The 15,928-nt window shown below is 43.4% G+C and overlaps 2 protein-coding genes across 2 annotated transcripts; one reads left to right on the top strand and one right to left on the bottom strand.

Moving 5' to 3' along the window:
* Positions 1-809: 809 nt before the first annotated feature.
* Positions 810-5,134, bottom strand: imp3 (IMP U3 small nucleolar ribonucleoprotein 3). The gene is made up of 7 exons (XM_080010736.1): positions 4,921-5,134; positions 4,033-4,140; positions 3,544-3,618; positions 3,247-3,326; positions 1,773-1,824; positions 1,617-1,689; positions 810-1,434 (listed from the first exon to the last, which is right to left on the bottom strand). The coding sequence occupies exons 1-7, from the start codon at positions 5,055-5,057 to the stop codon at positions 1,408-1,410; spliced, it is 552 nt and encodes a 183-aa protein (XP_079866862.1). The 5' UTR covers positions 5,058-5,134; the 3' UTR covers positions 810-1,407.
* A 5,719-nt stretch (positions 5,135-10,853) lies between these two features.
* Positions 10,854-14,216, top strand: slc35a3b (solute carrier family 35 member A3b; the record flags this gene model as incomplete). The annotated part of the gene is made up of 7 exons (XM_080011573.1): positions 10,854-11,052; positions 11,203-11,357; positions 11,620-11,742; positions 11,955-12,129; positions 12,303-12,421; positions 12,578-12,711; positions 12,949-14,216. 7 exons carry the CDS (start codon positions 10,854-10,856, stop codon positions 13,037-13,039), a joined length of 996 nt encoding a protein of 331 aa, XP_079867699.1. The 3' UTR covers positions 13,040-14,216.
* Between the last annotated feature and the right edge of the window lie 1,712 nt (positions 14,217-15,928).

Genomic DNA, 15,928 nt, shown 5'->3' with positions numbered 1-15,928 from the left:
ACTAAAGACCTTCACACCTATTACACGTCACTAGACATCTCTAGGCAATACGAGTCCAGATAGGACCATTTGGTAACATCCGTGAGGTGATGAGTATGAATATTGTACAATATTAGTACAATATTCATGCAATTATCTAATCAGACAAAGCGGATGTGGCAGTGGGAACAGGCTCATTGAAACTACACAGTTGAAGACTGGAAAAATGTAGCCTGGTCTGATGAATCTCAATTTCTGCTGAGGCACACAATCCATGAACCCAACCTGCCTTGTGTTGACAGTCCAGGCTGGTGATGGGGGTGTAATGGTGTGGGGAATTTTTACTTGGCACACTTTGGGCCCGTTTATACCAATCAATCATCACTTTAATGCCACAGCCTATTTGAGTATTGTTGCTGACCATGTGCATCCCTTCAACTGCCACAACTGACCATCTTCTAATGGCTACTTCCAGCATGATGATGCACCACCTCACAAAGCAAACATAGTCTCAAACTGGTTTCGTGAAAATGACGGTCCAGTGTTCTCCAGTGTCCTTCCCAGTCACCGTATCTAACTCTAATAGAAGAACTTTGAGATGTGATAGAACTGGAGATTAGCAGCATGAGTGTGCAGCTGACAAATCTGCAGCAATTGCATGATGCAATAATGTCAACACGGACCAGAATCTCATAGGAATAGTTCCAACATCTTGTGGCCTCTGTCTAAAGAATAATTGATGCAAAGGGAGGCCCTACTCAGTATTAGTATAGTATTCCTAATAAAGTGCTCAGTGAGGGTACATCCCCATGGAGTACATCACATCAATGTGCTGTTCTTACAAGAAAAGTACTTTATTTTCACTGCAGGAAATGCTGTTGGCACACTTTGATGCATCACAAATTAACAGTTTATTTAGCACACTTTTGATGTCATCATAAAGCAGTTTGTTGCACTTATAGTGTCCTCAGTTCAAGGAACTCGATGACCACAAGGAATGAAAAGACTATTTATGCAATCGCCACAAAGTCTTAATTGAGTTAAGACAAACTGCATGTCTTATTCCCAAAATAGCAAAGAACATTTTCATAGCATCAATAATTACACATTTGACTGACAGGGTGGATTATTATTTTCTTTTTGTGACAAGGGATACTTTTTTGGCCAATGCACTTTTTAAATACATTTGAGATCAGAGCATAGAATGGATATGCTCAACTCAAAAACGTGAAACTAAAATATCTGGACTGAACACAAATACATTAAATTACAATCAGTATAAATTGCACTGGATTAATGAAATACAAGCCGTTTACGCTGACTCTTCCCAGAACTCTTCGATGATCAACTCTTCACTTCCTGTCCTCAAATTACTCCCATCTTCTGAATAGAGAGAGCTCACAATCTTAGTCCTCAGTGTTGAAAGATTTACACCACCAGGTCAAAGTCGTCCCTCTGCAAAACAACAAGACAGGGGCTATATTTACGTATGCAAATAAACATGGTGTTGCTAATAATTTAAGTAAACAAAACTATCCTTATGACATGGAAACCTCTAGTTGGCAAGTGAAATGCCTTGGAACACGTCTATATTTCATCTAATACATGGGCTAAGCTAAAATTAAATATAAACTCACCTCGTCATTATAGTTCATGACATGTTGTTTTATCTTGGAGGAGTCCACCCACGTAATAAAGTCTTCCATATTTCTAAAAGGTAAAGTGAGACAAAATTTTGGATTGCATTTCACTGGAGACAAAAAAATAAAACACAGGAAAAAAATAACACCAACCTTGTGACGAGGAAAGCTGGGTCTGTAATAATCTCTGGGCCGACGCGCACGTCTACGACTGTGTTAAGGCCATTACACCAAAGCATTTCTCCACCACAAAAATAAAGACATCTTAACTCAAACTGTTGACTTGAAGGCAAATAGTTATTTCAAGACAGTAGAAGCCTTTTCCATAGAATGACGACACACCACGCTTAAGGTGACAAATGATGAAAATAATGTTCTATTACGTCAAAGAGGACCTATTATGCTCCTTTTCAACAAGTTAATACACGTCTGAGGTCCACAACACATGTTTAACGTTTTTTGATTAAAACACCACTCCGATTATGCTTTCGAGCAATTCTAACATGCGTCTGATCCAGCCGGTCCGAAAACAGGCTGTTTCAGTGGGTGGAGCCACCCTCCCGAGGCCCCTAGTTCTGTGAGCCAATGGGGTTTGAGCTCCGGGCTCAGTTTTACTTACTCGGTAAACTGTCACGGATTTCACCTTATCAGTGCACCAAAATCAGTTTTTCAACAAATTTGAGGAGCGAAATTAGCAATGCAGCAGCTTATTGATAGTTAAATCTTCACTCATAATAGATCTACAAGGCCAAAAATTTTCAAAGTTTGTTCTGACTTTCTCCACGTTGTCCGGAATGGTGCGGAGCTTGGAACACGGTGGGGATTGGGGCCTTTTTGTTTTTATTCAATTACGGAAACGCCAGAAAGTAAAATAAATACATGTACGGTTTTGTTTGGAGAAACGCGGAGCGGATTGCGTGCCGCAGCCTACAGTACAGTCAACCTACTGTGTGGACACACACACACACACACACACACACACACACACACACACACACACACACACACACACACACACACACACACTTTGTGTGTTAGGAGACCCATCAGACACCCAAATGCATGTGCACAAGCACTGAAAAAGTGAGTTCTGCAAAAAAGGTCCCCTTTAAATCCCTCCAAGAGAGCTGAAGTGCTGCTGACTGTGCAGATGTTACACACTGCCGGGTATTTTGGTGCTGACCACACCAAGGTAAACAAACGGCTTATGAAATGTAATGGCTGGGATTAAACATTTGCTTTCACTAAAGATTACGTCAAATTCCAAACAGTAGGGATTCTGCGTTGAGAAGTTACTCATTGTGGGATTAACTATTTTAATATTTTTAGATAACACCAATACCAGAGTGAAACTTGCATACAAGCTGTGGAAATTGGGCCTCGGGAAGTCGCAAAATGGGGTAAAGGAAGCATGGCAGGAGGGGAAAAAAAAAAAGTGCCTCCTTTTCTACAATGACTCCCACCTCAACAACATCTCTAAAACACCCTGACTCACTAACAGAAAATTTCTCGTAATTCCAACAGTAACTGAAATTACAATCCAAATACATTTCCCAGAACACGCTAAATGAGAAGGCTGAACATGGTCACAGACTGTGCCCGGGGGAAAACAGGCTGATGAGGATACGTCCCTGCTCGATGAACGTGATGGCCGTCTTTTGGTTCTGAGCCATCCGAAGTTTCAACATGATGGTTGGAAGCCTTCTCCTGTGGACGCGCAGCACAAAACGAGAGAGGCGTGAAAAATGTGTGAAAGGAAAGGTACAGGAAGATGGACAGCTGCATCCACAAACAAACCAATGGCATCACATTTCAATTTGCTTGGCGTAGCCATAAACCGTTTCACTATCGTGAAACAACCTCCCAAGTGCAGCCTGTGTATTGTAGAACTTGCAATGACAGAATTGGACGTGGGCTGGTTTACCTGCAGAAGGAGGACGCTGTGACTTTCTCTGTGAGTGCCAGGTTCTGTTTTGTTGGGACTAAACCTATGTTGTACCTAGGGACGTAAAAAATAATTATAAAATGTTAAAAAAAAAAAAAAAAAATTCAAAAAAGGGAATATAATTATATATTCAGTATGAGTTGGAATTGATCACCAGACTAACATAATAGCAAATTAATGACTTCAGTGCAAAGGCAGTGAGACCTCCACCATATGCCCTGTCTACTTCAGCACATTGTGTTAATGTCCAATATTAGAAGAGCTGTGTCCATAGATTTACATATACGCACGTAGTGTACTAAATGTTATTGAGATTTTGGTTCAACTTCACCCAAAACACTACAAATAAAATAAGGACTGGTAATGGGCGTTAGGCAAGACACAGTTTTCCTGTGGCATTCGGCATGACAACTGAGGTAATAAAGCGCTGGTGATGTGATGGTGGACCGGCGTTTCGGTCCCACTTACAATTTCTCCAGGAGCAGAGATGTGCTCTGAGCTCTGAATCCATCCTTCTCATCGAGATCGCGGATCTTCTGGGCCAAATCCCTAATGTTACGGCTCAGTTTATTGTACCTGAGACAAGGGAAAAAATGCGATCCGTGTTTACAGGCGAGGCGACGCACATCGACCAATTCTAGGCGACACCTGCACACAAGCAGAACTGGCAGAGTGAGGTGCACAAAGTAGAGCAGTAGTTTAAACGCCCAAAGACGGGCTTGTGCAGTAACTGGCTGGGGTGGGCAGAGCATTAGGGAGGGATTAATGTGTAATGGGTACCAACCGGGTCACAACGGTTTCACAAATCTTTTATTTAAACCACCCTCCGCCAGGGAAATGTAAGTTTTAGAGCAGCTCACGTCAGAACAAATGGGCCATCACGATGCAGAAATAAAAAATGAAATAAAAGTTTACACTAGACTTAATGACCCTTATACAATAAACCATCGGCGAAACTTTCAAATTAAGCAATTATAACATAGCAGGGAATGTATGATTGTATTATAACAGATGCATTATTGCTGATTAGTTTCTTATTGGTCCTACTGGTGTTTTGAGGGTTTAGAAGCGTCGCGGTGGTGTGTTTATGTTCATCACTGCCCTGATAGGCGCTGTCGCTGCCAGGCGGAGCATACTGTGAGTTCACAACATCAATTGCGGGGCGTGTTCCGCAACGGAACCAAGCCCACGGTCGATGTTGTCAACTTGAACTGCGTTGCCGCCTCTGGTGTATGTCGCTATGGCCACAAGGAGCACGCACTGATTGTGAACACAGACGTATTATGAACGCACACTAAACAACAACAACAACAACAACAACAACAACAACAACAACAACAGTCGCCCCTCACTCACTTGGTGTAGTCTTCCCTCTTCTCGATGCGGAACTTCCTCAGCACCCGGACCTCGTGCAGGTTGTTGTCCACCTCCCAGTTGATGAAGTCCACCTTCTTCAGGAGCTTCTGCTCGTGGAACTTCAGTTTGCGCACCATTTTCGGGGCGTCTAGACCTTAAAGAGCGCTTGCAAAATGTCGCAGCCCACGCTCGAATGCAGGTACAGGAAGCACGTGTGGTCGTCGCGCCGCCTCTTCTTCTTCTTCTGTTTTAAATAGCGGTTGGGAAAAGCGATCGTTTGGTGCATTAGCGCCACCTATGTGCAGAGTGCACATGTGATTAATATAATCACATGTTATATTAATAATAATTATTATAATTATAGTAGTGCAAAAATAGATTACAATTACAACAACACACACACATGCATACACACACACACTTTATGATGCATTTCCGTGAGTTCCAAACTCGGGAAAACGTAAAGGAAAAGTTCAAAGGGATGACACAAAAACAAAAACCGCTCTAGAGTGTCTATGTTATTTTCACATAATTATTTTTTTACTTTACGGGTTTCAGAAGTTTGTCAGAAAGAACGTAAAATGATGTATTGCGGGCGTCCGTGTGTTTCAGAACAGAAGCAACGTGACCAATTTAAGTTCGCAGTTGGGCGCGACCGACTCGGATTGACCGACTTTCCGAGCGCAGCGAAGATGTCGGGTCAACGCTGGTGACGGCGCCATCTACCGGCACGTCACTTGTAAATACCACCCGTTTGCATCCATTGTTGACCTCTACGTCACGTTATAGATAAATTATGAAACGTGTCAATCCAAACAGCGCTCGATATTTATATATATTTTCGAAAGGGGCGGGTGGTGCAGATACACGTGCCATACGTGCACATGTCCACCGGGTGTCGCCAATTCTCCGGTTATGTACAGATCAGCGTGTCCCAAAGTTCGGATTCCGGGTTAAAACTGCTGCATGCAAACTTCCGAACACCGTTCGGTCCTCGGTGTCCGGCAGAAATGCTGCTATAAACACATGCATTTAAAAAAATAATAATAATAATAATAACGGAAAGTATACGCAGCGAATGGCCGCGGGAGCATCCACGGCCCCGATCAACCCTTCCAGGTAAACAATCCCAAAGGTGTTTGAGTGTGATTTTATCCGACGCGTTTGTTTACCACCGCGGCGCCGTCGCCTCTGCAAGTGAAAGTTCGCGGCGCCGCGGGGACTCCGTCACTGCGCGTAAGTTAGGACTCGGAAACATGCGCGATTTCAGCGTGTTGTGTGATACGGATCTACATCCTGAAACTCCGCGACATGAGGTTCAATGTTTGCTTTTTACCAGTGAACTCCCTTGAGAACAAATGCCATTGTCCTGGTGATTGTATATTGTGTATTGTGTTCTTATTTACTTTTTTCTTTCTTGGACTCTGTCTGGAGTGTCTTAGAATGTCTCAAATTCAGCTACACAAATATTAGGCCTTAAAAGTCATTATGGTTTTAAATTATAATTGATGGGGGTGCTAATTTCGACATAAGCATTATTAATCCGTATATTTAGTTTTGTCAAAATTGGATCTATTGCGTCAGTCAACTTTTCTGACGTGGTAAAACCACTAAGCCTAATTCGTGAAATAAACAAACAAAAAAAAGGCTTAAGATTTATTAAATGTCATTCTGTGATACCCACTGCCGGATCATGGTCCCAGCCCTTGGGCACATGTATTCTGGTGCTATATTGGTGTCTTTCTTGCCTTCCTCCTTGTGAAATCATTCACTAGATCCTGTACTAGATACTGTGGGAGGAAATATGAGAGCTGCCCCCACCCCACAACATCCATCCAGCATTAAGGTGGCTGTGATTGTTATCATTGTCTTGGCTTGTAACTAAACCTCCTGTCAAGATCATAGCTTAATTCTCCACTTTGTTCTGATTCCGAGATTGGCTTACTGTGAGACCTTATAACATTTTGCTTTACTGATCCTCACCTTGCCCATTGTAGAACAGATCAGATTCAACGGCACAGAGAAACCGGTTTTTGTGTTTGCATGGGCTGTGCCGCATTGTTCTCACACGGTTTAAAACCATAGCAAAAATGACGGAAAGAGACTTGGACCCACTGAAGGAAACCAAACTGTGAAGGCACTCTTACCAATGAGGTACGTTGACAATAGATAGCAACATAGACCGAGATTGCCGAATTGAATTGAATGTGATGTGTGGTAGTAGCAGTGTCAACAGCCTCTTAAAGTTTGAAATTTACATTTGATTTTGGAGTTGTGCATTACAAATTGCACTCAGATTTTTTTTTTTCTTTTTACTAAATTGCTGTGTGTGTGTGTGTGTGTGTGTGTGTGTGTGTGTGTGTGTGTGTGTGTGTGTGCGCGTGCGTGTTACATCCTGAAAATATACCAACACTTCCTTGGGACCGCAAGAGGTTTTCGTGACAGAGTTGAATCGAGGCGAATGGGATTAAACTGCTGTACAAGGTCACTGAAACGTGGGACATGATGTCATTTTGTGAGCCCACTATTCTGGACATCGTCGGGTTGATGATGCTGGTGGTGGTGGTGGTGGTAGAAGTAGTCGTAGTAGTATTGGAGTGTAGTGTGCTGGAAGAAAAGGGTTCTGTGTTCTTACATAAGTTGTGAAAGCTGAGGGCACTGAAAATTTGCCGTTACCCCCTTCTACACACACACACACACACACACACACACACACACACACACACACACACACACACACACACAGAGGGGAATTGTACAGCCCTTCCCGCCAGTGGGCGCGATCAGCCATGCTACATAAGGAGGCCAGTGTACTGCACACACACCACACCTCTTTGCCATGTCATCGCTGACTTCCCATTTAACCCTCATTCCACAGTGCAAGGATCTATGTTGCAGAACGCGTGTGGCTTCTTCAGGGCACCGCGTGCTGGACTCTGTCTCTGAGCTGAATTCAATTGAAATATCTTAAATCAATGGAATCAGTGGGATTGTGATCTGGCACGCCATGAGCATTATTTATTTTAAACGTTTGACTTGATTTCGGCCGCGTGGAATTGAGAGAAGGGCATTCCCGGTCTTCCGTTATCTCTTGGTGGCCTTGTGGGGGGAGAAAAAAAAAAAAAAAAAGCCACGGGAGATAATTTCCTCACGCCGCTGTGTCACATTCCGCTACTGCTGTGACTTGGGAAGAACTGGCGGGCTGATATCGAACAGGAGAAGCGTCAAGCGCCTGAGGCAGATGCGCCGCTTTGAAGAGACATTTCCCCAGCAGCCTGGTATGATTTTTGCCTTTTATTCTAACTTATTTCTTTGTTAAAAGCGTGTGTTGTTACTTTGAGCGGAGGGGCTGAGGCGAGGAGGAAGAGCGGGGCTGATAAGACTCACCGGCTGAGGAATGACAGGTTGAAGATGCCGCCGAGCATGGATGAAAGATGGATTCTGGTTAGCTGTTGGGACACTGGGTCGCTCATTGCCTCACTCACTTCCCTCTTCTCTGCAGTGACATTGGTTTCTTAAAAGTTAAACAAATAGAGCAGCCGTTTTAACTGGCGGTGTTATCAATAAATTAATATTTCATGTATCTTGACAGTGCAGGGAACGGCGTGAAAGACTGATCCGAGTTGTCAAAAGACATAATATGGAAACACAAAAAATATTTTTAGGGGTACAATTTTTTTGCTATTGGTAATTTATTGGTCAATTCAAATTCAGTTCAACTGTTGTGGCCCGTCATGAGGGCTTCACCACCTATTACTCATTTATAGCCACTGTGCATAACGAAAGTTATATATGATTCTGGTTCTCTTTATCGATATCAGTGTTGTTAGTTCCTCTGTGTGTGTGCTACCGTCACCTTATTTGCATCAATGGACCTCCTTCCTGTAGAATCCCACAAAATGACAAACGCCATCGTCAATCACTCTTTTGGAAACGGTGCATTTTCCCCTGGAATGTCCTCCAGAGCCTCAGGCCAGTTCAAACCTTGAAGCTTTACTGGGCGCCGACTCGCGTTCCACACTGCTTTAGTACTCTCCCTCTCTACTTATCCAGCTCTCTCTCTCTCTCTTTCTTTCTTTCTTTTTTTCTCTCTCCCTCTCTCTCTCTCTCTCTCTCTCTCTCCGCTCCCCATCACCCTGGCCGTCTTGACTGACGTATAATGGTCTTAATCACTGCTCGCTGCCACAAAACATCCCCAGTGTCTCTACTTTTCGCCGCTGCAAATGACCCTGTCATGCTCCTCTTCTATTATTGTGGTAATCCTCCCAAACAACAGCGGTGGCAGAGATGGAAGGGTTTAGTACCTATCAAAGCGGGCGAGGGGGAGGCTGTTGATGTGACATTGGACTTGGTCACTTGAGTCACGGTGAAAGGAAGTTCCGCCGGAAGACAACCAATGCTTCATCCTGCCCTTCATTCTGCACATGACGTAATAATGCCGGCTGATGACCTCATGGATGTGTACCTTTTTCGATGTATCATACAAACTTACCAACTATCCATCTGTCCAACTGGATTGATTGGGGTTTGTGCGGCAGGCACCTGAGCGAACCCAAAACAAATTCTGTCACTTTATTTCCCTGTCTGTGTGTGTTCAATCCATCAATCAGTCAAACAAGTCAGCCGCTATCCTTCAATAAACTACGGTACAGTAAGTATCCTTGCAGAGAACTAGAGGCCCGCTGTGTGTTCAGTGCGTTCGGACGTATTGATATGGTGCACAAAAGTATTTTTAAAATCTTATCCAACATTATGACTTTTATGGGCAATTCCCTGAACACGAAAAAAACAGCACTCTGTTGGACAAATTGAATTCCATTTCGGTAGCGCCACTCAGTTTCATACAAACCTTTCACAGAGCGGTCCCTGTGCACACGCACAAGGCCAACATTCAGTACAGGCCCAAGATCATCCTCCATTTTGCATCTCCAGGAAAACATCTCTAGCCTAGCTTAGTCTTCTTCAAAGTGCTTGGGAGGTGCTTGGTTTGTCTGTTGATTGATGATGTGCATCAACATTTGCCCCGTGCAAGTAAACTCGGTGTCGGGGCAAGTAGGATGCCTCAGGCAGTTTCCCGATCGGGCAAGCGAAAAATAAATGTGATTTCTAATGCAACATTATAGGAGACTAAACCCTGTACTGTATGACTGAAGCGGAGCCGTTCCAGTTCAGCTGTGTGCGTGCGTTGTGGGAGCGAGCCAAATAATACCCAAAGGCAAGTGTCTTAAAAAGCTGAATGTCAAGTCCCGATGTGTTGACATATTACAATAATTCTGATTACATTTAGTCATTTAGCAGACGCTTTTATCCAAAGCGACTTACAACTGTTCAAACACCGACGGACGCAGCCATCAGGAGCAATTAGGGGTTAATTGTCTTGCTCAAGGACACTACAGCATGCTAGCAGGAGGAGCCTGGGATTGAACCAGCAACCTTTAGATCACTAGACCACGCAGATAAGAAATACTCAACATTGAGGCTTGGAATGACGAGTGAAGACCATTTACATTTATTTTGAATTGATTTAAATATATTCCAGGGAGCATATATAGTTGGATCACCCTTTAAACTATACATGCAAAAGGACGTTAAAAATATTTGAAGACCCCCTAGGGGGCTGCGGACCCCAGTTTGGGTACCCACTCAAAAACAAAATAGAAGGGAAGATGGAAAGCAGACATCAAAGAAATATTTAAATTCAAGACTGTGTGTTTCCATTTAAATGCATTTGGATTTAGGCTTCTGTGCAGCGGGGACGTAGAGCACGCTCCAGCCATAAAGCAGGGCGCCAGCTGATTCTTACCCCTGCGCCTGTTTGAACAGGTTTACCTTGGCGAGCTATGAACCCTAACACCGGACGCCTCTTCTTTCTGTCCAACCTGAAGGCTACCCCATCGTCTATTGAACCCAAGGAGCCTTCCCCCCTGGCGACCATGTCTGCTGCACACTCTCCCAGGCTGAAGTACATGTCCCTGGGTGTCCTGGTGGTCCAGACCACCTCCCTGGTGCTCACCATGCGCTACTCACGGACCCTGAAGGAGGACGGGCCCCGCTACCTGGCCGCGTCTGCCGTGGTGTCCGCGGAGGTGCTCAAGATTGTCACCTGCATCCTGCTGGTGTTCAGAGACCACAGTTAGTATAGAGGGCGGGGTGGAACCATATGCTCTGTTGTGGAGGAGGATTAGGGAGGGACTCTCTTAGTCACCCTTCCACCTTTATCTACATCAATGATCCGTGGAGTGTTTAATCAACTGAATCATGTGTTCACTCTGTCTCCACCAGATTTCAGTGTGCATATCTTAAACCAGGTCCTGAAGGAGGAGATTGTCAACAAGCCAAGGGAGACCTTGAAGTTGGCGATTCCTGCAGCAATCTACACCCTGCAGAACAACCTGCTTTATATTGCTTTATCCAACCTGGATGCAGCCACCTATCAGGTTAAACTGCATTCTTATTTTGTACGCCTGTGTAGCCATGCTTAGACACTGTGTTCTAAAACACAGTGGTAACTTTCACCCCTTAAAAGAGTAGATGCATCTGGATGGAATGCAAAACAAGAGTGTGTTTGTATGCATTTAAATAGGAGTGATATCAACCCCTCACATTTTCTATTCTTGCTTGTAGTCTTTAGCTGCAAGGTCGATGCACCGACGAGGCCGTTGAATATCTTACCGCCGTGTGTTTGAATACACCCTGCAGGTCACGTACCAGCTGAAGATCCTCACCACGGCGCTGTTTTCAGTCTCCATGTTGGGAAAGAGATTGGGGCTCTTTCAGTGGCTCTCCCTGCTCATCCTGATGGCGGGGGTCGCTCTAGTGCAGGTACTAAAAACCAACTGATGCTCTGTGCCCTGAGTGAACTTCAGATGTTATGTCCCTGGCATTCGGTTGGTGTGTGAAATTGATATGGAAAGACAATTATTATACATTTTAACCAGTGGTTTAAGGCTTGTCTTTGGAGTCAGTGAACCCCATGTCCTTCATGCAATTTTTTTTAAGACCAAAATTGTGCTTTTTGTTCTTCATATTGGCAGTGGCCCACAGATTTTGCAGCTGTCCCTAAGGAGAAGTCGCTGTCCGCAGGCTCTCAGTTTGGAGGGGTGATGGCCGTGCTAGTAGCCTGCGTGTCCAGCGGCTTTGGCGGCGTCTACTTTGAGAAGATCCTCAAGGAGAGTAAACAGAGTGTATGGGTTCGCAACATCCAGCTAGGTGAGCACTGATCAGCACAATGTGTGTAGTGCAGTGTCAGGTCACGCAGTGATAGGATGCATCCTTCTAATGCTTGGATTTGCTGTGTGCCTCACTAACGTTGTCAACTTTATCGTATTTTATTTCCACAAATATTACAGAAAACACTCAAAGGCTCTCTTTTTCTCTGGCAGGTTTATTCGGGTTTGTGTTTGGCCTCGTAGGAATGTTAGTATATGATGGACACAGCGTGAGAGAGCATGGCATGTTCCAAGGCTACAACGCTGTCACCTGCGCTGTCGTGGTCTTGCAGGTGTGGTTCGTTGGTTTCGTTCGTCCTCGTTGTCTTTTCATTCTAAAGTCATGTTGTTTCAAACACACATGTATTTGAATTTGTTTGGTTGGCTGGCTGTGTTTGTGGCTGTCTTTACAATCAAGTCCATTGTGTTTGGTCTTGCACTGTTTGCAGGCTCTGGGCGGACTGGTCATTGCGGCCGTCATCAAGTACGCTGACAACATCCTGAAAGGATTTGCCACGTCCCTCTCGATCATCATGTCCACACTCATTTCTTATTTCTGGTTGGAGGACTTTGACCCCACCAGGTAAACAAATGCACATGCTTGCTCAGGCGTCATTCTTTCTTTACCGATACCTGTAATATAGCATAGGCTTTTATAGTGTGCCAATGCGGAGGAATGTGCACCAGACAATTTTGTACACTAGAACATTTTTAAGAAATGATGACCAGTTATTATTTAGTGACCTATTACCTGACCACCTATTTAATTCCTTCTGTCTGCAGTCTTAACATTTCTGCTCCCACTGCCTGTCTCTCTCAGTGTGTTTTTCTTAGGGGCGATGCTGGTCATTGCTGCCACGTTTCTCTATGGCTACGAGCGGAAGTCCGTCTCCCCCACCATCAAAGTATAGCTCAGACACCCGGCAGAACGTTGCTACCTCCTAAGTTGAAGAAGACCTCGGGCATGAACTTTTGGACCAGACTGGACAAGAGTTTGGATAATGCAATGAGTGTCATTTGAGGAAAAGTGGAACTGTTGAGGTCCTTTATTGCCAAATGATCATAGAGTCATTGTGGGCTGATGTCATGCAGGATGACACTGTATGTTTCCCAGATTTGTTTTGGGACAATGCTGCTGCTGATTTGCACAAAATAGCTGGTAAATTATGTGGTCAAGGTATTTTCTGTTTTATGTATGAAAATTGTTATGGGGTTTATAGGCAAAACGGGAATTCAGTGGGGTTAATGCACAAACAATCCACAGATACAGACACACTCACACTATCTATGTATTTATGTGCATGCATTGATGTTTTCATTTGTTTTCAGTTAATTGTTGAAGGGTGGTTTGCCATGTCTTAACGCAGGCCTTCAATCATTTATAACTTGTAAGCACAACCTCATTCAAGACTTTACTATGGAGAAACTAACCACCCTGCTGTAGCTCCTCGCTGTGCTTAACTGCAGGCATAATGCTGGCTGCAGTAGGTACGAAGCGGTGCAACTTCCGGTTTCTAGTCTCTTACATTGGTGTGGATATAGGAAAAAGGGCAGAGGTGCAAAAGAGTCAATAAAAACCTGATTAAAATGCGGGGTTTACAACCATTTTTTTTTTCTGTATTACATATTAAGACTCGCATTTCCAAAAAGATGTTACTAAGGCTTAAACGTTAGCCCCGTTGGACGGCATTTAAGCACAATGAGAAGCTGCAGCAGAGTGGCACGTTTCTCAACACTAAACGTTCTGCGAGGTTGTGATCGCAGCCATTCAATGAGGCCTGGGTTGCAAAATGGCAAACCTGTCCGTTAATGCAGACCCAGCTAGGATTTAAAGGGAACAACATATAATTATGGATCCAATTAGATGTTGGTTTTTTAACATTTCATATATTTAAATATGTATTTATATATTGTTGGATCAGGGGCAAGGAGGGTTTTATTTATTTTATTTTTACATTCATACATGAAAGGGTTCTTAGTTGAAGAGCTTGTTATTTGAAATGCCGCATAGAAGGAACTCCCTCTATCGCATAGGGTGCTTCGTCAAATTGCTCATTTTATGCGAGGAGCGTTCAGCTCTCTTGGAAGATGGGGAATGACTTTTTTTTTTTTTTTTTTTTTTTTTTTATGTTGACCTTCAGGTCAGACATGGAAATCACACTCGTATAATTTGCTGACTGGGACAAAAATCTACTAAAAGAAATGAATCTATTCAGTTGTCTGTTGTGTCATGTCAAAGGCAGGAACTGTGCCTCCGCCATTCTTCTTACTTCAAAGTGAAATAAATGGATGAATGTGAGACTCGAGTACACCGCTCTCTTCAATGCGTGCATGCACACACACACACACACACACACACACACTCAGCAACTGACATAGTCACTCACACACTCATAAATATTTTGCTTTTACTGTTGAACTGTGTTCAAATGCAGTGAGCTGGAAAAAAAACAAGCCAGTCTCTATAGCAACAGATGGTTGAGGGGACTTTGGTGGCAGTGATAAAGTAGATAACATGAATAAATTATATATCATGCATTTGAACTTCTTTGTGTGGTTCATATAGTAGTACCTCCAGCTTGTATCTAGGAGTAACCAGGTAGAGAGGTAAGGCAGAATATTAAATAATTGAACGCTACCCCTGCTGGCTGGCATCACTTTATCGGCACTTTTCACTTTTGAGCGAAGACGTTGTTTTTTTTTTTTTCGATCAAATTCAAATTTGATGACGTGGTAGGAGGAAAAATACGAGGGTGGGGTGGGACAGAAGGTGGATGGGAAGATGAGGACTAAACCTGGAGAGAAGCACAGATGGAGGATGAGTCATGTGACTGGCCGGTATTTGGGACGGGCGCACTGGACAGGCCAAAGGCACACCTTACTGAAAGACAGCCTGATGATGAAGTCTGATCTTTAACTGACACAAGGGTTCAAACTGATGGGGAGGCTCGGGATAGAAATTCTTCTGTTATTATTTTAAGAGCTGTAACATGTGACTTTTACACATTTTGTCCTCTTTTCCAGAAAGTCATTCTGTGATACTATGAATATTGATACCAATTAGTTGGCACGTTGTGTGAATAAGATTGAAAACAACTCTTGATCATTTATTCAGTGTTGTAGCAGCTACATCTCACCCTCTTAAAACTTATAAATCATATAAATACCATATCAGTTGTACCACTGGAAGAAGGGGTATAGCTTTCGAGTGGAAAATGTGGTGGCACGTTAATTAAATAACCTTACCTATACCTTCCGTGGAAGGTTGCATTAAATCTAAAAGCATTCAGTTGATGCACATTGATGACAGTGTCTAATCATTTTACAAACTTCAGTCCAGATTTCTGATGCTTCCTTCCAGACCTTTATGTCAAGCGGGTGCTCTAAATACAGTTGGATTGATTTGTGGATGTTTAACTTAACATAAATGAATATCAATTATTTTTCATATGTTTTTATAGTTCTTAACGTGTCCATAAACCGTGGAACTTAATCAATTAAAGGCTTTAATGTCCAGAATTGGCACTGCAGAAGTTTATCCAGATCGCAGGATGTCACGGACAATGCAAATTATTTTCCATTCAAAATGTCTTCAGGTATCAAGTTGTACAAAAGAAATGCTATTTTTTTTATGCCTCTCAAAGACAGTTTATACTTCTTACTCTCTCTCTCTCTCTCTCTCTCTCTCTCTCTCTCTCTCTCTCTCTCATGCAATAGGATCTACATTAGGATGCAGGATGCAGTTCCCTTTGTGGCAAATAGTGGAACTCTTTAAAACACTGTACCCTCTGATTCCAAAG

This window comes from Zeus faber, assembly GCF_960531495.2.
Source record: "Zeus faber genome assembly, chromosome: 12".
NCBI lineage: Eukaryota > Metazoa > Chordata > Actinopteri > Zeiformes > Zeidae > Zeus > Zeus faber.
The sequence above is the reverse complement of the archived record's forward strand: the minus strand, read 5'-3'. Positions and strand labels throughout refer to the sequence as shown.